This window comes from Thermobia domestica, chromosome 11, assembly GCF_964235325.1.
Source record: "Thermobia domestica chromosome 11, izTheDome1.hap1.1, whole genome shotgun sequence".
Taxonomy (NCBI): Eukaryota; Metazoa; Arthropoda; class Insecta; order Zygentoma; family Lepismatidae; genus Thermobia; species Thermobia domestica.
In genome coordinates this window covers 144,816,527-144,842,066 of record NC_137464.1, presented here as the reverse complement: position 1 = coordinate 144,842,066, position 25,540 = coordinate 144,816,527, and the positions used below count along the sequence as shown (strand labels likewise).

The window sequence follows — 25,540 nt, the reverse complement described above, 5'->3', positions numbered from 1 at the left end:
GATAGACCTCAAGCGGTATATCCCGAGAGAACTTTAGCCTGGTTTTCTCAGTCACAACAGTTGAATGCCGGAACGGTATTTTAAATATCCAGAACCGGGCCGCTATTTTGCCCAAGTTTATCAATTGTGGAAACAGTATAGAAAAATATCTTCCAAAATACCGCTTCTCTAATAAAAAGTGCACATCTTTTCTGTATGTGACATGTTCTCTCATTCGTTAACAAATAGGCCCGTATTCACGGGAGGCTAGGAGGGCCAGGCCCCCTAAAAGTTTCACGGTAGGCTTGCAAATGAACTATAATATGGTGATGAAGTATACTATGATTGGGTCGGGCTCCCCCTCGTATGTTGTAGTGAAATCTTTTAACATGTTTTTTCTTCAATATCTTATGACTACACGAAATTGACTCAGATCCTTTCTTCAACCATCTATTCAATTACATTAAATTTAACGTTATCTATGTGTATAAAAAATACAAATTATCTTACCTTAATGTTACAGCCAACATTTCTGGAGGTTGAATACAGTTCCTAAATTTTGAATTCTGCCTCTGCAGCTGGGTCCGTACGCGATCCAACAACTCATCAAAAGATGCGATAGACATACGAAAGCAATTAAAGAATTTTCCTTTGTCTTCCCTTAATTGTGGAAACAGTATAGAAAAATCTCCTTCAAGATACCGCTTCTCTAAAAAAAGGGTGAACCCATGTGTCTCTGACGTTTTTATTTTCTGCCTGTGTCTTAACAAGGCGAGTAGAAAACACATATTGCGTCTGTCCATTACAACCACTACAACACGACAAACGTCACTGAGTTTTGTTTCTTCAGTTGCACAGCAACCCTGCTCGTATATTTTTCATCCACGGCAAAACGCCGGATAATATGAAAGCGGCCGAAACCGGATCCGGCAAATCACCGGATAATGTGAAAGAGGCCTTAGTGGTGACTATTAATTTATTTTTATTTATTTATTTATTTTTTTGCAATAATTTTTTTCCTTATTACGTTAGATTTATAGTAGTGATTTTATTATCTATTGTTGTTTGGGTGTTATCTTTTGATCCTTGAGCGGGGGGGTTTAGGGGGGGGGGCGATCGTCCCCCATTTAAATCTCAAAATTGATTGTTACCGCATCACCTGAATTGATTTCTCGGAATAGTTTAGCGTCAGTTCCCAAGGCCATTTCCATTATTCGTAGCAATTGAAGAGTTAATTTTTGGTGAGTATGGTAGATCATTGGTTAGCAATCATAATCTATTGTCGCTGTTGTGATACACCTTAATTTGCTGGTGCGAAGTTAGATTACGATTGCTTATTAGGTGGTCTGCAAAACTTGTCCAGAATTTATTTTTCGATTGCTTCGATTGATGGGATCATTTTTGGGAACTGATCTCTGAACTGTTCCAAGGAATCAGTTCTGATCAATGTTCGGCATAAAGTGCATCCTTACCCTTTTTCCTATTCCTCAGAATCATTCAGCTACTGACTGGAAAATAATAAATTATTAATTGTAAAATAATCTACTTGACTGACATTTGTAGAGGTAAAAAATGATTAATGTAAGAAATTACAGAAACGCATTTTTTTCACAATATGCCGATATCACAGACATGGCATACGCACCGCCAATAACACGCCTGATCAGAAAATAAGGCTAGAAATTAGGATATTCTCTACGTTAAAGAAAGTTATGTAAGTCTGTCTAGTAGCTCCAATATTGTTATCTACATGCTTCAATCTGTGAAGATTTCGGCAAGGTTCTAGAATACAGACCCCCCTTCCCATTTAGCTGTAATAAAGACAGAAAGCAACGTGCCCTGCGGGGCTCTAAGCCGCCTTCACTCGCTAACGCTCGCTCGGAAATATTGCGAATTAAACTTCAAAACAGGAAAGAACCAACCTAGCTACTAATCTGTATGGGGGGGATCTGTGTTCTAGAACCTTCCCGATCTTGGACCAAATCTAATCTTTTTTCACAAACGTGATTGTTTCTGAAAGCACTTTTTCTACTCTAGAACTACTGGATTTGTATACGTATTCGATTCTGAAACATGCCAGGCTCCATCAATTCTTTTATTTATATTTTATCCACCAAAGTTTCAATACACTTAAATCATAACAATACTTTTCAGTTACTATAAAAGTGCATATGAGTCATACCATCTACATAGAAAGCCAAATACAGAATCCAAAAATGTCAAAATATCTCCCTGTTCTTTTAACACACTCATAAACACACTATCATACTTCTCCATAATTTCGTTACTTGAAAATATATAAACAAAAGCACTTCGTGAAATCAATGTTCTCTGCAGTGTTGCCAGGCCGATCAGTTAGAAAAGATAAAAAAAAAAGAAGAAAACAGTAGACACATAAAGTGGCGGATTTTGATTGCAAATCCAGAGGGGAGAAAAAGCCATTCTTAAGGGGATAGTGGTCAAACAAGCAGTCCAGAATTAATTACTTTCATTTCAAAATAAACAATACGTACAAAACATAAATTTTAATTTTAATTACTTCAAAACATGTTTCATAAAGAAATTTTTTTCCGATGATTAGGTAATATTTTAGATGTAGGACCCTCATGCCCCCTTTATATCAATAATGTTTGATACATATGTGTGTGAAGCAAGACGTAGTGAAAGAGCAAAGTGGGGTGGGAAAATGTCTTATCATGCATCTAGCGATAGTATAGCTATGTGATACATTCGCAGGTGATCGTGACGCAGGGGCGGATCCAGGACTGACTTCTGAAGGGGGGGGGCGCTGAGTTGTCATACTCGTACTTTTAAGGGCTCCAAACTTTGGGATGGGTTTTATTTATATATATAAAATAAGAAAGTTTCCTCTTCTGGGGGAGCGATCGACCCGATCGACCCCCCTGGATCCGCACCTGTCGTGACATAAAACTACTTTCCGCTAACGGTCGTGGAGAGGTGATCTAAGCTACTCTTCCAACCCAAGTCCCAATCTAAAACAACACATACTCGTAAATCTTACAGTAAGTCATAAAGATCGCCAATCATCCTGCATATACAAGATGACATATAATTGTATAGCTGGCGCGCGCTACCTCGCCAGCTCTTTAAGTTGGTCATGTAAAATGTACAGAAAAGTTTGAGCAAGTCTTTAATTTGCCCATTTGATGTCGAGAACAGAACCCAACCAACCCCTGCAGGGCTTCTAACCCAGGGGTGCCCACAAGGGGGGCTATGACGCAAACTGCGTCATTGAAATATTTTTTGGGGGGTAAAAATTATACAAATATGTTTGAGGGTGTGTAAAAATTAATCGAAAAGATTTCTTTTCATGGAAGAACACCTATGGATAGACAATTGGGGGGGGGTGTCATGGACATAAGGGGGGGCACCACTGTAACCCGTTCCTACTACTACTCCTACTAGGAGTTTATATACCAGACTTCTTACTTCCAACTTAAACGAATATCCACATAAAGTTTTTCTGTATAAATAAAGGGAAATTTGAATATAATAGAAATTGTTCCCTTTCCTCATTAGAAATGAAAATGTCGAAACATGTATTTTCTTGTTTTTAATTAAGAGTTTAAATACCGAGTACCACACCTCTCACTGAGTAAATCCTCACATTTGGCAGTTTCACAGTAAAGAAATTTGTAGGATAGAAATTGCCCCCTTTCCCTACTTAAGAACGGAATTTTCGAAGAATGCTGAAAGAGATGTTCAGTTATTTTTAATGGAAAGCTCATATACCAAGTTTTGTCTTACTAATGTGAGACACTTCATTGTTGGAAAATAAGATTTGAACCTTCTTAAATCTCGCTTAATTTTTAAAGAATCCTTTCTTAATCACTTGCTTTCATGACAAGGAACTTTCCTGTTGAAATTTTGTTTCAGCTACGTGTAATACTTTATATTGATGAGGGCTTCGGTGGCTCAGTGGTAGTGTATTCACTTTTGGTGCATGGGGTCCCTGGTTCGATCCCAGCTCGCGCCGAGTTAACTTTGTGGTGGACAAACACCATGTGCGTGGGTTTCCCCAGGGTTTTCCTGTTTCCTCCCAATTTCTTCATTCCAGCATTTCATTCATTTCTTATCATCACCGTCTTGTTTAGCCTAACCGGCATAATCGTGGAACGTAAAACTCAAAGATTTCACTTCATTTCAATACTTTGTGTTGATAAGTGAGTCGTTTTTGTATAGTAGTATAGATATAAAAGGAAAATCTAAACCGTGTCAACACATTACAATAATTACGAACTTCCCAAATGCAACACCCCAATTTGAGCGTCTCCAATTTCGGCGGCAACCAGATTTAGTGATATTTTCGTTACCAGATTTAGTAACTTTTTTTTTTCTTATTCGACACAGTCTAGACTACAAAATTTACATTTAAAAAAAATATACTCTCTGCTATATTTTATTTGAGTTCAAAATTAATTATTTGACCATACCGGGTCAATATCCTGTGTAATGTTTGCTATATTAAATAATTCTTTTTATATGGTTAAACAGTCTAGACTCTATGTAATTTGTGCTACGTTAAATACGGTTTAAAATATGTATTTGTAGTCTTTACTAAAAAAGAACTAAATTATGTAATCTCTCCTATTGTGACAATTACGCTCAAACACACAATTAATTGTTCATATATTCAAATTAAAACATATTTATATATAAATTCAATTTATTTTAAAAGTCAAGGAAAATTTTATTTTGTTTCATTTCGCAGCCAAGCGAACCTCTTTCATTTGTCCCAGGTAAAGAAGTTTCTCTGCTTTTCAAAAAATAAATAAATAAATAAATAAAAATAAAATAAAAAATAAAATAAAAAATAAGACGGCAATCGCACTAATAGACCACCCACCTTTCTACCTCGCAAGTCAACGGTAATGGAATTGCTATTGTTACTCCAGCCACACTGTCGCACTACCTAAGTACCTCGATTTCGCAAATATCACGTCACAGACACACAGGAACCAAAATTTTTTATCTATAATCTTCGCAAGTGCTTATGAAACTCTTTAACATCACGTACTAACTTAAAAGAGACGCTAGGAATCCTAGCCAAGCTATCTACCGATTTTTGGGAAATGGTGTCACGAACTTCAAGCGGCGAATCAGAATCCGAAATTCAAAATTCACAAAGAGAAGAATGAAGCGTCTATTTAAAAAAAAGCTGGGAGAACGCCTACACGGAAGAGAGGTACTCTAAATCGACTCTTCATCGCACAAACATCACTAACACGCGACTCATAAGGATACATCAACTCATATATATATATATATATATATATATATATATATATATATATATATATATATATATATATATATATATATATATATATATATATAGATAGATAGATAGATAGATAGATAGATAGATAGATAGATATAGATATAGATAGATAGATAGATAGATTTAAGTGTTTAACCTCGTAATAATGGCAAGCTAAAGACCCTACTAGCAGCCAGCTACTCAAACCACGCGTTATCCACAGCAACTTAGTCATTACAAAATTATTTATGTAAATATTTAAAACGGTAACATAGTGATATTATTATCATCTTACGGTGACGCTACGTTTATTGTGATTTGAAGTAAGTGAGTCAGTGATCGATCTATATACGTTGATTTCCTACATTCAGTGAAAAGAGCATTAGGAAAAGTAGTGTGATGGTGGCGGATATACAAACTGTGCTTGTTTGTTGAAATTTACGTGCAGATGGATAAACAGTTGATAAGTGACGCATCGTTGCATTCCAACAACATGGAGATGGAGAGGGACAGAGACACGAGACAGGTGCCCTGCCACAGGAAGACCCAGACGCTCCAGACGAACGAGGACCTCTTCTCCGGCAGTTGAATCCAGAAGACAGCGGGAGAGGCTACCGCGGGGTCTGAGAAGGGACATTAGGAACCATTGTGACTGTCAATTAAGTACAGTGCAGTTTTCTTCTGAAGTGTGGAAATATAAGAGGGAGGACTTATTGGGGTAGGACAAAGTATTCTGTTATTTTCTTTATTGAGAAGGACAGAGGCCAATATTTCCGTGATTCGTGATCTCCATACTCACATTTTCCTAGAAACTTCGGGACATTGTTTATCCATACGGACCTATCCGTAAACATTAAGAATACTTTTTTATTTTTTAAAAAGAAGTAAACAAATAGCCTAATGCCTTGGTTGCATTTCCAAAATTAATTCACTGGTATAGGAACCATTAGTTTCATTCTTGAATAGGTACCATGAATTTTTGATTATTTTACTAGTGAAATTCGTATACCTTGATTTGATCTTCAATCATGCATTTATTTGTAATCGTCATGTGTCAATATTTAGATCCTTGAAGCTGTCATTATAATCATTTATATGCAATCCAATATTTATTTATGTCAAGTATGGATTATTTCTGTTTTAAACATAAATCGCGTTTAAGATGTGCGCATGTAATATAATTTCTGTCTTGAGTAAACCATGATTTAACGTCAAAGTCTAGTTGTTCAAATTTTAACATTTGTATAGGTTGTGTTAGGGAAATATGTGTCAGAGCTGTAAACAGGCTTAATACCATTTTATTGTAACTTGTCAATTTTTATTATAGTCATTCTTAAAAGAAACAATTGATATAAAGCTTTCAAAGTCGGGCTATGTTGAGTAAGTTTCAGACAAATAAGTGTAAATATTCTTATCCCGTAATATCGTAAGAGTCTCATAAATGAGGTAATTAACTTAAGATACTCGAGTAAATCCCTTCGGAGGTACCTATCTGAGCAACGAACGCAGATGGGGTCCATAGCTATGGAGAAAGGTTTATTCGCAAAAGAAAGAATCAGTGAGAAAATCACAAAGTGTCGACGATATAATTATTTTGATCAATTGGCCAAGCTATAATAATCGTAGTACTATATATTTCTGTGTAGTGTATTTGAATATGAAATATTTGTGTAGTTAGTGTTGTGTAACGATTTTTATTTTGAATTGTATTATTTTCCAACTGATATGTGTACAAATTTATGTCTTCTTTATGCAAATATTTTAATATTGAAAACTCACTAGAGTTCATTAGAAACAGTGCACTAAATTTTCTCAAAAGCATACTATCGCTTCTAAACTATTTCTCCAGTAAGTCTTGCAAGCAACGTAAGCCATTAATTCTTTCATTCCGCAATCCGATTATTAAGCTTATTTCCATTTCTTTTCTTGCTAAAAAGAGGTAATAACTGTGGCTGAATTACTTAACAGTTGTCTATGTCTAGGGGGAAAACAACCAATCATTTTGTTAATTAATATTCAGTTTAATAGAATTTTTTTTGTATAACTACGTCATGGTAATTATAAAGTTTAGAATATTGTCAGTTTAGTTGAGCAGAAATAGATTGTTGCTAAATTTTACAGTCAAGATTGAATAACTTGAATATTACGTTGTACAGTGAAGAATGTGTTAAGAAAAATCTTATTATTTGGTCAAAACAGTCAAAAGTCTGATTCATTTTCAGTGAAGTCAATTAATTCATTTTTTTCTGTAATCCAAATTAACTTTCTTGTTGATTTTTTGTAGATATAACCTTATTTCTCGTTAAATTTATTAAAAGTATATTTGACGTTAGAACCAAAGCATTTATGTAGTTATCATTTCAAAGATATACCTATTTCTTTAACCGGTATTAGCATACCTAGAAGTTATTTCCAATTACCCTGAACTGAAAAAGTTGAAGCACGGTTATATTGACGATCAGAAATTTTTATCTAAATTAACTCATTTTTTTTAACTTTAAATTAAACTTTCCTTGTTTGTTGCTTTTGAACTATTTTTGCTATCTCCACACACTTCGGTGACAGAGTGATAGTCAGTGTAGCCAACTGAACAAGCCATTAGCGAAAAAGCTTTCTTTCAGCTTTGCAGGTTGTGAGATTTTTGCTCCGCATGTTTAAATCACTTAACTATTAACTACGCACCTGTTTCCCTAGCGCCTTGGAGACACCGTTATGAGGAAAACAGGATCGATTAGACTTAGGTTATCTTTCGTTGTACATGTCATTTTTTTTAAATTCAAAACCATCTTAGCAAAACTGTATTTTTACCTTGGAGAACTTAAGTTCGAGCCCCGTGGAGTCAACTTCAATTCTCCAAACTCTCATTCATTTTTTTTATTTTATTTGGGTAATAGGCAGATGAGTTACCGCTCATCAATACCATTCACTTTTCAAGTACAAGGTCAGGTATTCATTTTTCTAAAGCATATTAGGCTCATCCGTGAGTGCCTTAATTATTCATTCTAGTTCAGATTAAATATGCAAATTAGAGATAAGGAATCGAATTCCGAAAACAATACGTTTCACATTCCTCGTCGCCCGAATACGTAAGATCTGCTTATTCGTAATATCACACAGTAATTCTATTTGGCAGCCCGAGCAGAAACTTTCCTTTCATTGTTAATAATTTTCAATCAATGCAAAACTTAGCGCCCGAGACAAGAACATTATCATTACAAAACTTAGCTTCCAATACAAGGACCCCAATCGTTACACTATGTTAAATAGGGCTGCGAAAATATGCCCTAACGGTATATATTCCGATGACATCACTTTCATCGTATGTAGTACTCAATGCTGTGACGTAGAAGTAAACAAAAAGTTACTAAATCTAGTTACCAAAAAATCACTAAATCTGGACGCCACCGAAACTGCGGTCGCTCAAATTATTTTCGTACCTATTTGATTGACATAAAAAGGTACAAAATTCTTTGCTTTTTCACAGTGGTCTAAATGTATTCCTTTGTTTATTTAAATAGTACTGTACAAAATGGTATAAAATTCACAGCTAGTTAAAATGGCATTTCTCATTGGTACAAAATTGAATAGATCACTCAAATTTATCTCTTCTTTTATTGGAGTAGTACAGCACTACCTAGTACAAATTTATTCCTTCATTTATTTGAGTAGTACAAAATGATATAAAATTCTGAGCCAGTTAAAATGGCATTTCTCGTTGGTAAAAAATTAAATAAGTCACTCAATTTATCCATTCGTTTGTTTAAATAGTACAAAATGGTATAAAATACTCAGCTAGTTAAAATGGCATTTGTTGAGTTGAGTTGATTTTAGTTTAGCGTCCCTTTCAGCAGCGAGGCTATATGAGACGTGGACCTACTGATTAACGTGGAATCCGAACCACATGAGCTCCCGCCAGGAATCGAACCCGGGTCTCCCACGCCAAAGGCGCGTACGCTAACCGCTTAGCCACGGAGGAGCTCTAAAATGGCATTTGTATACTTTTTCCTGTTTGGTACAGAAGTGGAAACAGCACCTCAACATGAGGCTACGTTTAAGAGTTATTCGGGTTTAAATATTTGACCTTTGACCTAGATGGTCAGTACTTTTGGAACATGTAGTAGTTGATGACCTGTTACTAAATGCGGAAACAGCATCTCAATATGAGGCTACGTTTAAGAGTTATTCGGGTTTAAGTATTTGACCTTTCACCTCGATGGTCAGTACTTTTGGGACATGTAGTATTTAATGACCTGTTACTAAATGCGGAAACAGCACCTTAATATGTTGCATCGTTTACGATTTATTCGGGTTTAAATTTTTGACTTTGGCTTCGATATTCAGTACTTTTGGGACATGCAGTACTAGATGAATGCTTATGTTACATAGGTGTTGATAGAAGGGAGCGAGTGCATTCCTGCTTTTGGTTTATATTCTCTGCTGTAATAAATAGGGGTTGTAATCTGTGCTATGTTAAATAGTGGTTTAAAAAATAGGTCATACTCTTTTATACATAGAGGGTTGAAAAATAGCTGTTCGTAGTCTCTATGTAATTTCTCTTATGTTAAAATAAGGGTTGAAAAAAGTAGTCATAAAAGAACGAGTACACTCCTAAAAATGTTATAAAAACAGTTTACTATACCTGGTCAAATCTCTGCTATGTTAAATAGGGTTGGAAAATATACTTATAGTCTAATGCTATGTAGCCATTTTTGTGTATTATTTACTATGTTATATAAGGGTTGCGGTATGCCATAGATGTGTTTATAGTCTTTGCTATGTTACATAGGAGTGCTGCTAAAATATGCGTTCGTAGTATCTGTGTTCACAGTGTTATGTATTCTATGCTATGATACATACGGGTTGATAATAGGGAACGAGTACACCCCCATTACTCTCTGTTATGTTAGTAGTGTTTGCTATGTTACATAGGATGCTGTTAAAATATGCGTTCGTAGTCTCTGTGTTCGTTGTCTTACGTAATTTTTGCTATGTTAAAATAGGGGTGGAAAATAAGTCGAACTCTTTTATTAGGTCTGCTACGTGTTCGTAGTCTTATGTAAGTTGTGCTATGTTATATAGGTGTTGGAAAATGTGTTCATAGCTCTGCTATATTCGTAGTCTCTGTGTAATATCTGATTGGAATATGTGTTCATTGTATTAAGTAATTTCTGTTATGTTAAAATAGGGGTTGAAAAATGTACTCATAAAAGAGAACGAATACACCCCATTATTGTCTGTTATCTTAGTAGCCTTTGCTATGTTATATAGGAGTGCTGCTAAAATATGCGTTCGTATCTATGTGCTCATAGTCTTATGTAATTTCTGCTATGTTAAAATAGAGGTGGAAAAAGTTTCTCATAAAAGAGAACGAATGCACCCCATTATTGTCTGGTATGCTAGTAGCCTTTGCTATGTTAAATAGAGTTGGAAAATGGGCTCATAGTCTTATGTAATTTCTGCTATGTTAAAATAGGGGGTCATAAAAGGGAACTAGTACATCCCTAAAATGGAGTCTTAAAAGGGAACGAATACACTCCTAATAAGTAGTCATAAAAGAGAACGAGTTTTAGGGGTGTTCGATTTTCCATGGTTGGATGGTACGTGGGTCATGGCGTATCGTGCGACCCTGCGAAATCGAGTACAAGCTCTCAGGGATTACTGCGAAAAAACGCAAAAATATCAGATACTGATCCAGATCGGGAATTTTTCAACTACTTATTTTGATGCCTATGGTAACGAAAAAGAGTTTAGAAAGATTAAGGATACACTATACAGGATGCTAAGAAATAATTTGAACAAACTTCAGGAGCTGATTCCCGATACCGAAACCAGAACAAAAAGGTTCTCTGGAACTTTGGTCAGTGAGGTATAGTTTCAGCAATATAAGGTGTCCAAACCCTGGGAAAATGAAACTCAAAGGGCTGTAATTCAAAAACAAAGCAACGTAGAGAGTGCGGTTTAGAACATGACACTCGAAGTCATATCTGCTCGATTGAAAAAATATATGTCTCAAACCTCCGCAAGATTGTGTGCGAGGGATTCCCCAAAGGAGGTAGAGATTACTTGCCAACTTCGGTACAAAAAGATGAACTAACAGAATACTTGGCCCAGATAACGCTTTACTGTGCAAAGGCGAAGAAGAAAAATTTTGTGGTTTCATGGTATTCAGAAGTATCTTCTACACATTGCTCATTGGACTATCTACGTAGAACTCAAGAAGAGGCAGATACGAAGAATAATTCTCAATTCTGTCGACGCGGAAAAAAGAAGGTAGACAATTTTTTCTACTTTTGCACAAGATACAGATATTTTGGTTTTCAACATACGAAGATATCCTTAACTTCCAATGCTGTCATGTTTTTTGTCCAATCAAAAGTCATAATTTCAATTAGAGCATTTCAATGCTCTATGTGCATTAAAAGCTTCTGCACATCCAACACTACATTAGCTTTCTGGATTGATAGCACAGGCATTTTGTCAAGGAAATGAAAGATTTCATATTGGAAAGTTTTCTGTTCTGCATCAAACGATATGGTATAAACCCTTTGTTCACTAGGCAATCACGATTTTATTTCTGATGAAATGATGATACCTCAAGAAAAATTCATTTGCCAACTCTACCAACTAAAATAAAATATTTACAATCTTAAAGATTTGTGATGGTATACTAATGTGTTTTCGAAGAAATAGACAAGCTGGGAAAAGTTGCACCAACAAAGTGTTCATTTATGCCTACCATGAAGAGAGTTAATTATCACCTTATGATTTGGAATCATGAGTATAATTCCCAACCAACAATTCCATCTGCAATTGGACATGGATGGACTGCAGAAAATGACAATTCCAGTTACATGTGAAATGGCATGCGCTATAGATTACATTCTTCATTTGGTGAAATGTTTTTGCTCAAGAAACAAATCCGCCCCACCACGTAGATGCTCTTCACATACATTGCTGTGCACTGAAATGTGTGAGTGTGGAGCTAGTGAGGAATTTTATGAAAACTTGTCACATAATAATCTAATAGAATAAGAGTTTGACTCGGAAATTGGTGAAGATGAGAGATCTAGAGATAGCCTGCAAAGTCATAATCAATCATATTCATGTAACTGATTTCATACATATACTTGTACTGTTTATTACTGTAACTCATTTTAGAAATAATATTACAACCCCGTTCAAAATAACTATCCGATTTTTTAAAAAAAATACAATATGGAACTTTTCAAAGGAAATTTATTTACCTTGCAAATAAGGTATTAAGAGAAAAGAACCAGCTCATAAAGTAATGTATATTTGGCTATCAAGCAGAGTTGAGTTGAATTTGAGTTTTACGTCCCGTTCAGCAGCGAGACTATATGAGACGTGGACCTACTGATTAACGTGGAATCCGAATCACATGAGCTCCCGTCGGGAATCGAACCCGGGTCTCCCACGCCAAAGGGGCTATCAAGCAGAAGTGAATGTAGAAGGTGAGAACTGGGGGAGCCAGTCACAATCCAGACTATGGTAGGCATATCACGAGTTTGCTATAACTTCCAAAACTATATAAATAATGGCTTAAATTATTTTTGTCAATGAAAAAAGTGGGGGGCTCAACCCCATGGCCTGGGCTAGATGCGCTACTGCTATCAAGATCACTGCCATTGACCGAGATTTCATCACACAAAACCCTTACACATCATATCTCAAGTATTTTTTCTGCAATTTCCTTTCATTATAACCCATGATATAACCCCATATTTAATAAATAACTGTTCAATAATTCATCAATTATTAAATAACTCCTGTACATTTAGTTTCAGAGGAAATACTTACATATCATGTTATTGGAAATTGATTTTCTTTTAAAATAAGCTATGGAAAAAATTGGTCCATAAACAACGGAGATAATGATTGTTTCTTCAATCGAGTTGTCCGCCATTTTAGTGACGTCATCATATCTACATACCATGCACCACTGAGTGACATTATTGAAATTATTTACCAGAGGCCTTCTCTAAATAAAAAAATCACCCCCTCATCTTATCTTCACGAAAGCTGCCACGGGATGACATATTTAGAACTAAAATTTTATTCTCATAAAATTTTAGTTCTAAAATTTTAGACCGCCATTTTGATAACATAATTAACATATTATATGTCATATCTCCGTGATTTATGGATCGATTTTCTTCGTTAATAGCTCATTTTCAAGATCATGAAATTTCTAATTTAAACTATTACATAAGTATTTTCTCCGCGCCAGAAGTCAACGCGGCAGTCGCCTGTGTTTATTTACTGTTTCCGAGCAATTTCTGGACAGGGCGTTGACATGTGATAAAAAAGTGTGTCCTATACGAAGCTCCACGGCGCCGTCATCATTGGTTAGCATCCCATGAACCGATTTCAAAACAGCAGAAGCCAGCACTGTACCAGAAGAAGGTCCTTCTGTGTGTTTGGTGCATCGTGCATCGGGAACAGCTACCAGCTGGTCAGAGTATCAATGCAACTGTGTACTGTCAGCAGTTGAGCTGAGCTCAACAAATACCCAAAACTATGGAGCCATCACTTCTGAATTGCAAATGGGTCCTCGTTTACGGGACAACGCTAAGTCCCACGTGGCTAGGATGACTCAGGACACCATTTTCCGCCTTGGATGGGAAACAATATTGCAACCACTATATTCCCCGGGTATTGCACCGTCCGATTATCATCTGTTCCATTCTTTGGACAATCACCTTAGAGGACGCCAGTTCAAATCCCTAGTAAAAGTCCAAAATGCACCTCATACTTTCTTCGTTTCACGGCCCACCAAGTTCTACTGCGATGGTGACATATCGATGTTCGAAGGTGGTGGGTGAAAAAGCAACAAAACTTTTCTTCGTTACCTTTATATTTAAAATTAAGATCTTGTATACAGAACCCATCTACACAAGATTGATTTTCTTTGAAATTTCACTTAATTTCTTTATGGTTTCGTGACAAAAATATTTATTTATTATTCGTGACCAAAAAAAAAAAAAAAAAGAAAAGAAATATTACACAGTAGAAATAAAACAGAGCGAACGAAATCCAAATTGAATAAAAGCCTTGTTTCTCACCAAATTTTCGATCCTCTATGTCTTTTAAAACACTTGTTAAAGCATATAAAATATACTGTACTTACAAATCAGTTTAGTATCTTTGTTTTATGCCTGTATTTGTAGTATCTTGTTAAAACGTTTGTCTTCAAACTGTCAAATATAAATCGCAGTAAATTGTGTAATCTGCTGTCACAAAAAAAGTATCAAATTTTTCGATCGGTATAAGGAAGAGATACTATACTATTTTAAGATCGGTATGGAAAAACAATATTTCTCCATACTATTTTACCTTGTCAATAAACTTTGTTACTTTTAAATGAATGAAGCGAGATAGTTTTACTATGATGTTTTAAAAGCTGGTCATTTGGGGGGGGGCCAGTAAACCATTTGGGGGGCCTGGCCTCGATGCCCCCCCTTGGCTACACCCCTGCCCTGGTTGCTATCTTTGTTTTTCCTTATAGAGTATTCCAGGACAAAGTTTAATAATAATAGCAACAACGCATCTCCTATTTATAGGCCATTCTCCACGTAAAAGTTCGTGGACAAAAATTTTCCTACTTGGATTTTGCTTTGGGATTCATTTAAACATACCTCTGGTGCTTGAAGTCCTGTGTTCAAACCCTGCTCCCTCCCAGTGAACTTTGTAGTGGACAAAGACCGTGTGCGTGCGTTTCCTCGGGGTTCTCCCGTTTCCTCTCGCTTTCTTCATTCCACCATTTCATTCATTTCTCATTCCTGTCTCCTTTAGCCTAGCTGGCATAACCGTGGAACATAAAACTCAAAAATTTCATTTCATTTTCATTTAAACGTACCTTAACCCTTTCACAGAGGAAGTCGACTTTTGTCGACAGAAACAAAATTTCCTTAACATGCGAATGTCGACTATAGTCGACGTGTTAAAATTTGTTTGTCCGTATCTTTGCTTTGTCGAGAGTAGTCGCCAAAGTTGTACCGTTCATTTTTTTGTGTGTTCTATTGTTTTCGATAAACAATAGAAATCACACAGAAAACCTTTGGCGACTACAATCGACAAAACCAAGATACAGACAAATTTTAACACGTCGACTATAATCGACATTCGCAGGTTAAGGAAATTTTTTTCCGTCGCCTTCCACAGTGAAAGGGTTAATTAATGCAATTAGTTTTTGCGGTATTCCAAAATTCTGTAAGAATGTTGAACAACGTTTCTTTCCTAACCGAGTAATAAGCCTTTCTAAAATAAATAAATATATAGTTGATATCCGGAGTATCGTATTTCCACTTTATTTCGAGCATTTGTCGAGTGGTAAATATTTAGTCGATAGTTAATCGATTTCGTCTAAATCTACACTGATAATCTCCAGTAATTTCATCTTCGTATTTGGTCAATCTTGCTAATAGAATGTTTGAAAGGATTTTATAGGATGTTGACAAAAGAGAAATGCCTCGATAATTGTAACAGTTAGTTTTGCCGCCTTTCTTGTGATTGTAACATTTCTTTCCTCTCTTGTGGCAATTCTTCATTGTTCCAGATAAGGAGAATGAGTTTGTTTATCTTGTGCCACAATTTTTCGCCTCCAGCTAAAATTAAATCAGTTGGAATTTCGTCTACTCCCTGAGATTTGTGTTTCTTTAATTTCTTTTTAACGATTTCTACTTCTATTCGGTTAGGGTTTGGAAAATAGGGTTCTGCGACGTGTATTTCCCTTTCTCCACGCATATTAGTTTTGGGCTATGTGTTTAGCAAATCGTGAAAGAAATTGATTAAAACTTCATTCTTGGCAAAGGCCTCCTCTAACCCGTAACGGGCCCTTGCGCTTATTCACTTTCATCTGTTGTCTCATGCGTACACCGATAAGTCAAAACATATGTCTCCTTTACTTTTTATGTTTACATAAAAAGATTTATTCTAGAATGTAGACAAAGAAAAAGTAATTGATTTGATAGCCTCTTCAAGTGAAGAACAGCGTAAAAACTGTGAAAGTAACTGAAGTAACTTCTCGATTACGTCTGATTGTCTCAGTATTATTGTAACCATTTTTGTGATCTGTTTTGTATTGCATATGTATTTAATACAGAAAATTTGATTTTGTCACTGATCATGTTTTGCAAGTGACGTATCAAGTTTATATATATATATACGAGGGGTATTCAATAAGTAAAGAGACAAATTGCTATAGCTCAATAAAGATTTATTTCAATCTTTCAAAACTAAGGCTATTTTTCAATATAATCACATAATCACCCTTTACAGTTATGCATTTGTCCCATCTTTCTTGCAGCTTCCTAATTCTCTTGGCGAAGAAATCTTTCGATTTACCCCGAAGCCACCTTTGCACCGCTGCCTTAACTTCCTCATTGTTAGCAAATCTTTTTCCACGTAGGGCGTCTTTGAGTGGTGCAAACAGGTAAAAATCAGATGGGGCGAGGTCTGGGCTGTAGGCAGGATGAGGTAAGACCTCCCAACCCATTTCTTGAAGCTTATCTCGGGACAGCTGGGCTGTATGAGGGCGGGCGTTATCGTGCTGAAGAATGACTCCTTTTGACAAGAGTCCACGGCGTTTGCTCCTGATGGCTGGTTTAACTTTGTGTTCTAGCATCTCAGAATAGTATAGGCTATTGATAGTTCGCTGATCTTCAAGGAATAATAGATTGGACCCTGTGAGTCCCAAAAGATGGTCAGCAGCACTTTACCAGCGGAAGGTTGAACCTTGAATTTTTTGCGAACTGGAGAGCTAGTGTGTTTCCACTCCATACTCTGCCTTTTGGTCTCATGGTCGTAGTGATGGATCCAGGCCCTGTCGCAAGTCCTTCAAAAAAAGCGTCTCCTTCAATCAAACTTCGTTGCGTTAAGGCTTGACAAATGGAAAGCCTTGATTGTTTATGAGCGTCAGTAAGCTGTCTGGGAACCCATCTGGCACACGTTTTTCTGTACTTTAAAATGTTCCTAATGACATTGTGAACAGTTCCAACACTTACTTGAACTTCCTCAGCTACCATTTCAACAGTAATTCTTCTGTTATCACGAATAAGTCCGTCAATCCTCGATTCCAACGAAGAACCAGAAACTTCCACTGGACGTCCACATCGGGGTTCATCACCTACACTTGTTCGGCCACTTTTAAACCGATCAACCCATTTGTACACATTCGCACGGTTCATACAACTGTTACCGTACTGCCTCAACATTCGAGAAAAATTTCACTTGGTTTTACACCTTCTTCGACTAAAAACCTAATGACTGAGCTCTGTTCTTCTAAGGTGCAATCTTCTAGAGGACTTGCCATGGTGAATTGATATTTTTGAAGTTATGTTGACATAAAATTACGAAACAGCAGATCAGAGCATATCCCAAGGTTGCCAGCTAACACCCCTGAAACAAAAAAAAAAAAATGATTAGTGTTAAAAATATAGACTTTGTCTCTTTACTTATTGAATGATCCTCGTATATATATATATGTATGTATGTATGTATGTATACAGAGCGCAAAACTTCAAAGTCAGACGCACTCGGCCTTTGGATTAACAAAGAGATTGCATCAGAGCATAAAATTTCAAAACCAAACAATTAGATTCAGAATAATCAATTTTGAATTGGACAATTGATATACATGATAAAAAAGTATCTTACCAATATCTTACCTTAAGACTTCACGTTTGTGTAACGCTCTACCTTCGGAATGAAGTACCTGTTGTCGATTGCAGTTTTCATATGAAAGTACTTAAGGTTAGTGTAAAGGGGCATGTTTTGCCGATAGATGTCACTACAGTCTTCGTATCTATCTCAGGTATTTTTTTTAACCTTTCACGAAAATTTACAAGTTCTCTTACAAATTTCAACTTAGAGACTCCAAATTTTTAGAGAAGGAACTTTATAACCTATTAAAGGGAACAATCCGTGCCGATTTTTTATTTATAATTTTCTTCATTGTTGAAACAGTTCCATTGTTAAACGTTTGAATATCCATTTCAACGATCAAGCCATTTCAACAATGAAGAAAATTCTAAGTGAAAAATCGGCACGGATTATTGCCTTCCATAGATTATGAAGTTCCTTTTCTATATATATATATATATATATATATATATATATATATATATATATATATATAAAAGAGAACGCACAAATCCTTTGTTCCCTCATCACGCTAATACGGCTGAACCAATTTCTTTCATTTTTGGGGGGTTATTAGGATTTGGACCCTAGATGGTTTTTATCATATCACTTTAATTTTTAATTACCAGTGTCTTGAGATAATTGACCATTCAAGTGTCCATAACGTACAAATCCTTTGTTAGTTCATCATAGGTAAAAATAAACGTATTTATATGCAACCCGCATGACCGTGTCACTCGGCGGGTTAACATAAATGACAGGCGATATAATGTTAACATTTACTGCAATCTACTATGGTTTTTATCATATCACTTGAAAGCGAAAAAGTAAAAATTATCTAAGTAACAAAGTTTATTGCGTTCCGGGGTGACCGCAGCGAAGCGGGGCGGGTTAACATAAATGACAGGCGATATAATGTTAACATTTACTGCAATCTTCTATGGTTTTTATCATATCACTTGAAAGCGAAAAAGTAAAAATTATCTAAGTAACAACGTTTATTGCGTTCCGGGGTGACCGCAGCGAAGCGGGGTGAACGCTGCTAGTATATATATATATATATATATATATATATATATATATATATATATATATAAAGAAGTCTGCAGTTTGAAACTTGTAAGAGAAATCCTGAATTTTCGTAAAAGGTAAAAAATACATAGGAGAGATACAAAGACTGTAGTGCCATCTATCGGCAAAACTTGTCCCTTTAAACCAACCTTAAGTGAAGAGCCATTGACGGAAATTGTCAACAAATCATCCAGTGTGTCAGTCTTCAGTGAATTCCTGTAGACAGTCTTAACTCTATTAAGACTGCCGAAGCCTCTCTCACATGAAGCAGTACTCACAGGTAAAACTACACAAAATGTGACAATTGAAAGCAAATTTGGGAATCTCATAATGAAGTTTTTGATTGAGGGTGGGAAAGTAGAGACGAACGTGATGAAGACTTCACTTTCCATGTCCGTTGTAAAGACTTCACATTCCGTGTTTTATCTCACTCAGTGACTATTACTAAACTCTGGTGGCCAGCTCTAAATATCTTGTTGCCAATGGCGACCTGGCGACCAAAAATTTTGCGCTATATATATATGGGGGCCCTTTAGGGACCTGCGCCAAGGGCCCTCAACTTGGCCAGTCCAGCACTGCATCAATCAAACAAACATATGTATCTGCTTCTTCCGAATTCGAACAGTGTTCTACCTGAACGATGTACTCTGATTTTTGTTTGTTGAAATATTGTATTACATTTCACATAAGTAAATTCTCACGTTAAGCAGGTTTGCATATTCAGATTCCTAATTATGAAAACATTTACGATCACTCCAACCACAATCATTTCACGAATTCAACCTGTTTTACATGAGTGATTAGGACGTAAAATCGAATGTGATTTTTTTTTCGAAACTCACTTTTATATATTGCAAGAGCTGTAACGTCCAAATATTAGCCGCAAACTCATAGTAGTATGGGAATAAACGAAAGTGAGTGTGGATCAGTAAACTGCTTTACACAAAAGCCAAAGTCAAAAGATGATCTGTGAATACATATGAAATGGTAGAGTGGTTTGGGTCAATAGTGTATCAATCGCATGTTTGTGCGTTCACACCCAGTAGGCACATTCCGAGGCTGAGAACATTTCTTTAAGTAACTTTTTGGAAACATCTCTAGTTTCAAATTCGATTAGAACGGAACATGATACGAATTGCAAATCTAAAATCCATAGCTGAAAAATAGTATGTTCATTATTCCATTATTACCCCCGATTTGTAACGAAAAATTACTTATATACAGTGGTGATTTCAGAAAATTATTCTTGACGGATTCTTCAATATGCGAGTGGAAGGCATACTGCTAAAACACTGGTAGTCCACATTGAACACGATCGAGGATATGGTCCTGAAGGCGTAAATTTTTTAACTCAAGAGGGATCTCAAATTCTCTCGCAGATTACTAATGAAATCACCACTGTTTAAAAGGTTTCGTAAAAAATATAATATTACATTTGTATCTTGTTCTATATTTGAAAATTATAAAATGATAACTTATAGAGAATTATAATAAAAACATAAAGAATTATGATAGTAATTATGTAAAACTTATCCTGCAAGTTACCGGATTAAAACTAAAATTTTTTTTTCGGACCGCACTTAAAAGTAAGTCCTCTCTATATAATCCTGACTGTAAAGTCATGTTTAATTCCAATTAATTAATCAATATCTATAGGAATATACTTTTATTTTACTATTTTACTATTCAGTATTATATACACTTCATTTCCAAAATAAAAATCTCGCAAATGTATATTGGACCAGTGCAGATTCGCAAATAAATCATCATTTATCATATATATTGGTCTCTAATCGAAATTCTATTTAATCAAATTTGACGGAAACACAAACAGAAACGTCGAGAACAAGTAAAACGAGAGAAAAAAGTATTGTACTCCGCGGGGACTCGAACTAAGCTTGAATGGTGTTTTACGATCAATAGCCGAACGCCTTACATCACTGTTTTTTCCTTTTCTTAACTTCCTTATCTACTTCTAACTAGTATCTACTTAATTTTACTCGCTTTTAACTTATTTAGCTCGCTTTACTAGTAACCTAGGACGACAGGGACACGAACACAGTTAAAATTCCAAAGGCTCTCCCGCCGGGAATCGAACCAGAGACCCCGTGCACTAAAGGTTCACGTGTTAGACACTAGGCCAACGGAGAGGTCAGACAACTCGACTAGACAACAACTTGGGATTACAGAAAAGGCTCCGAATAGCATTTCTTCTACAGAATAACTGTATTTTCTATTATCTGAAATTTAAGCCTAATTTTCCTTTATGGAATATATCTATTGAATTTTGTTGTGAACACGTTATTCGTAACTTTGACGAATGATGTATGTTGTTGATATAGGTTCTATTATACATCATTTCATAAATATTATAGAAAGTATCAAGGTTATTTATGATCTTTCATGGAAATTGACTGGTGCAAGCGTAGTAGACAGAGTCCAATTGGAATGCGAGGAAGGAAATACTAACGGATTATTAGAATATCCCGCTCGCAAGCAATCGTTTCCCCAACCGGGGACCACGTATTATCCTCGTGGGGAAGCGTGAAGGATTTACGAAGTTCCTTCGTTTCCTCATTTTTCTTGAATGATTATATACAATATCCATTCACATTAGGGTGAAGCGTTTTGCACTTCTGTTGGAAATTCGATGACGGCTAGTGTGGAAAAGGTGCCACTAGTGGCGCCGACCTTACTGATTTTTAAAATTTTCTTTTGGACAACCCCTTACCCTAACCCAACGGACTTAATGGTTTTTAAGTGTTTTGTTAGGCAACACGCACAACACCAATGAGAGAAAAGCTACTTGTGGTCGGTTCTAGAGTTACCTGATGGCTATAATCCAATTATTTTATTAAAAGAAACTGGTAGGAATGCCAGTAAATAATTTTAAAATGTTTATGAATCAAAGTACAGCCATATTAGCTCACGTTTTGGAATTATTGTACACATTTTGTTTGGAATGCCACGTTAACGATGATTATAGGCATAGCCCTTGATATAACACGATTTTCTTTGTGCAACTCTTCGCTTATTTTGCTCTGTACGCAAAATAACCCAGAACTCACCACGAGTTCCGCCAACCCACCCACCCAGTAGGCAAACGTTGACATTTGACCTTAGATCACGTAGTTCTTTTAGCATTCTAAGCGGGACATTCTTGTTCTAGACTTCAATTGGCTCTGACGTAGACATCTCTTGCGTTCTGGCCGCACATTTTCGACGCTGCCTCGGACACCAGCTTCACTGTGAGTTCCACAGCTTGACTATGGCAAGTGAATGTTGTTGTTAAAGTAGCTGAAGTTCGGATGTTTTCTTCAAGCTGCTGATCTGTTAGGTTTCGTGTGATCGGTGGCTCTGTTAGACATTTAGGTCAATTAATCATGTCGTAGTAATTTTCAGCTGTAAAGTTTAATTTCGGAACAATGAAGGCACGTGGGTGGCTTGATCTGGGAGTCTTCTGGCTGCAGCACTTTTTTGTCCTTCTCCAGCCTAACGTTCGAATATGCGGATTTTCATCTGCTGTCATCGCTATCAGCAGGTTTTCATGATGAGCGTAGTATCCGTTTGTTTGTAGAACAGAATGAACTGTGTTGTAGATTTTCTGGCAGAAAACGTGATAGTTTAATTATGATAAACAGATGCATGGCGCCCATTTAGCACGAAGGATTTCGCCGTATTGAAAACCAGACGGGAGCGTATACTTTAGCAATGTACTGGCAAAGTAGACACAAACTTGAACTAGGTTTATCAGTACTAATGTAGTGGCGAAGCATCCTACAGGCCAATGTAAGTCATCGTGAATGTGATAATGGTCCTGGTTTTCTGTTTGCTAGATCGGTAGTACACATTCCTGTAGCAACAGCCTTACAAATTTCAAAGAGATAATTCTGGTCGCTGCTTAAACCATCTGATTTTTCCATTTCAGACACCCATTGAACGGGAATGGGTGTAAAGGGGACGATCGGTAAACGTTCACAATCCTTTAATTTCTTTCCGATGGGGCCGGAAAATTGTTGGATCCGGTCGTCCCATCATCCAATTTGGTAACCAGGTGTCGAAATGGCAACTTGTTGGTATAAAGAGGGCAAATGAGATGCTGCAGTTCCTTTCCTAGGGATCTTTGTATATGACTTATCACGCCGTTATCCCATCCTGTGTTCGTGGCTTCACCATGGCTGCCGACTGCCTCAAGACTTGACATGTCGTACTGGTTCTTCTCTAAAAGCTCCAATATAGAGTCGGCAATATCCTTGCCAGTGTCTGACGTAGCTGTGGCATGACCCAAGTATTTTGAACCGGGCTCCGATAGAACTGTGATATGCTTTTCTGTAACCTCTAGTCTTTGTAGTTTGCCGTTAATTTTTTCTTGCACAAGAGTTGCATCATTTTTCCATCGAAGTGGATACTTGTAATCGCCCGTTCTAGGTGAGCCTTTTCTTACTGGATCTTTTCACCCAGTTTATCTTTTCCTCTTCGTACCTTAGATCTGTCAACAACAAGATTTTTGTCCTCTGGCGTTATGAGTCTCGCGTCCTGAAGTACGACAGAAGCGATCAAAGCAACCTGTCTATCTGAAGTTCCAGTTCTAAACGCTGCCTAGGCTGTATTTTGAAGACAGATGCGCTTTAGGCTGTTTCCTTCTTAGTCGCGCATCGCAGTCAGATCCCGACGTGCTTCCCGATTCAACAGCTTCGCTGGATTTCCCTGACGATGCCAGTATATTTGACCTGTGCCTATGCCTAATCTCACTAGTTGATGGACTTGCTTCAACGCTTCCAGCGTCTTTCCTGGTTGTCTGCCCCTTAAATCTGCTCACTTTACGGGAAAACATTTTTGACAGAGATTTGCTTGTTCGGACGTCAATGTTACCAATGCTCACTTTCCGTGATGTTCTCTGGTCCAAAGGAAACTTGAATTCTCGTTGTGGAATCTTGCGTGTTCTCTCACGGTTACAATCTTCGACGGTTTTCCATTTGCAAGACGCAATATCAAAAAGAGACATTTCCGCGTGTGCAAGAAAACCTGCACGAAGTGTTGCTTCTTGTCCTTGTCGACTGAAATATTTTTCCTTGGTGCGACACTTATTATAAAATGTTTTCAGCATGTCAAAAACTCTTTTCTCAAACCAGAGGAATGCTTGCTTTACGCCAAATGTGTACAATTCTTTGTCCAACTAGTTTACAAATGTCAGTCACTGGTAATTTAGTTACACTTTCGTCACCACTCAAACCACTTCGAAACCAATGATAATGTCGCATAACGTCAGCGCACGTGGGTAACTGCACTTCACTCATTTCACTTGGAGTGTCAAATAAGCCTCGTTTCACTTTCCCGCATTGGTCTGGTTTGAGGGTTTTTCTTCATCTTGCTATCCATTGCTTCCGAACTTGGAAACAAAAGTATACAAAATGTCTCTGAATCGTATCGCACTAAGAAGACTGCAACTTTAGGTACAATGCACAAACTCTCTGTCTTAACAGAAACAGTAGCGAACTAAAGCCGTTAAAGCTTAAGCTGCAATAAACTGGCCTGTTGGATTGGTTGGCCGAAGTACGCAATATTTATACCACCGCCGAACTTCGAGCGAGAATATTCCAGAAACTTCGGTGTAGGTTCTGGAGCCAACGAGGCGAGCGGGAGGTGCGCGAATCTTCTGGACGGAGCCGGACGTTGCGACAACGCTCGAAGAGCATGGCCAAAGTAAGTTGTGTAGCCTGCCGCTAGATGGCATTTGCTGTCGGCGTTCATAACAAGCGAAGAGTTGCCAAAAGCAAATCGTCTTATATCAAAACCTATGCCTATAATCATCGTTAACGTGGCATTTCAAACTAAATCTGGACATTAATTCCAATAACTGAGCTTATATGGCTGTACTTTGACTCATAAACATTTTAAAATTATTTACTGGCATTGCTACAATTTTCTTTTAATAAAAATAATTGGATTACAGTCATCAGGTAACTCTAGAACCGACCACAAGTAGCTTTTCTCTCATTGGTGTTGTACGTGTTGCCTAACCAAACACTTAAAAACCTTTAAGTCCGTTGGGTTAGGGTAAGGGGTTGTCCAAAATAATCAAAAAATTCAGTAAGGTCGGTGCCATTAATGGCATCTTTTCCGCACTAGCCGTCATCGAATTTCCAAAAAAATAAAGTGCAAAACGCTCCACCTAATTTACATCTTCTACACGTTTGGAAGTGAGAAATCGTAGTATAAATTAATCGTCATCCACACAAAGTAATTTTACTTTTTCAAGGTTAAACACCGAAATGCTTTTTTTAAAATAAAGTATAAAAGTTTCAATGGGAGGGTTTACAACCCCCATTTCGATATGCCACTGCCTAATCTCTAACTTTCAAGTTAGAATCGAAAAATAGAGACATGTGACCTTTTAAATGATTTTTGGTTTATTATATATTTTCAGAAATAAAATATCCACAATTACAAAGAGAGTAAATGTAAAGTAGTTTATTGTAAAGCTTTGCACTTTCATTTTCCCTCTTTCTTCCATACTAAGCCTGAAAAATGTAATAATAAGAGGTCAAG

General features: G+C 36.7%; 1 protein-coding gene across 1 annotated transcript in view; it reads right to left on the bottom strand.

The window, feature by feature from the left end:
- Positions 1–2,318, bottom strand: part of LOC145664471 (nudC domain-containing protein 3) — a 59,829-nt gene extending 57,511 nt beyond the window's left edge. Inside the window, exon 1 of the mRNA XM_081731171.1 lies at positions 2,162–2,318. Coding sequence (XP_081587297.1) covers positions 2,162–2,256 — 95 coding nt within the window. The 5' untranslated portion in view covers positions 2,257–2,318. The remainder of the gene's footprint in view (positions 1–2,161) is intronic.
- Between the last annotated feature and the right edge of the window lie 23,222 nt (positions 2,319–25,540).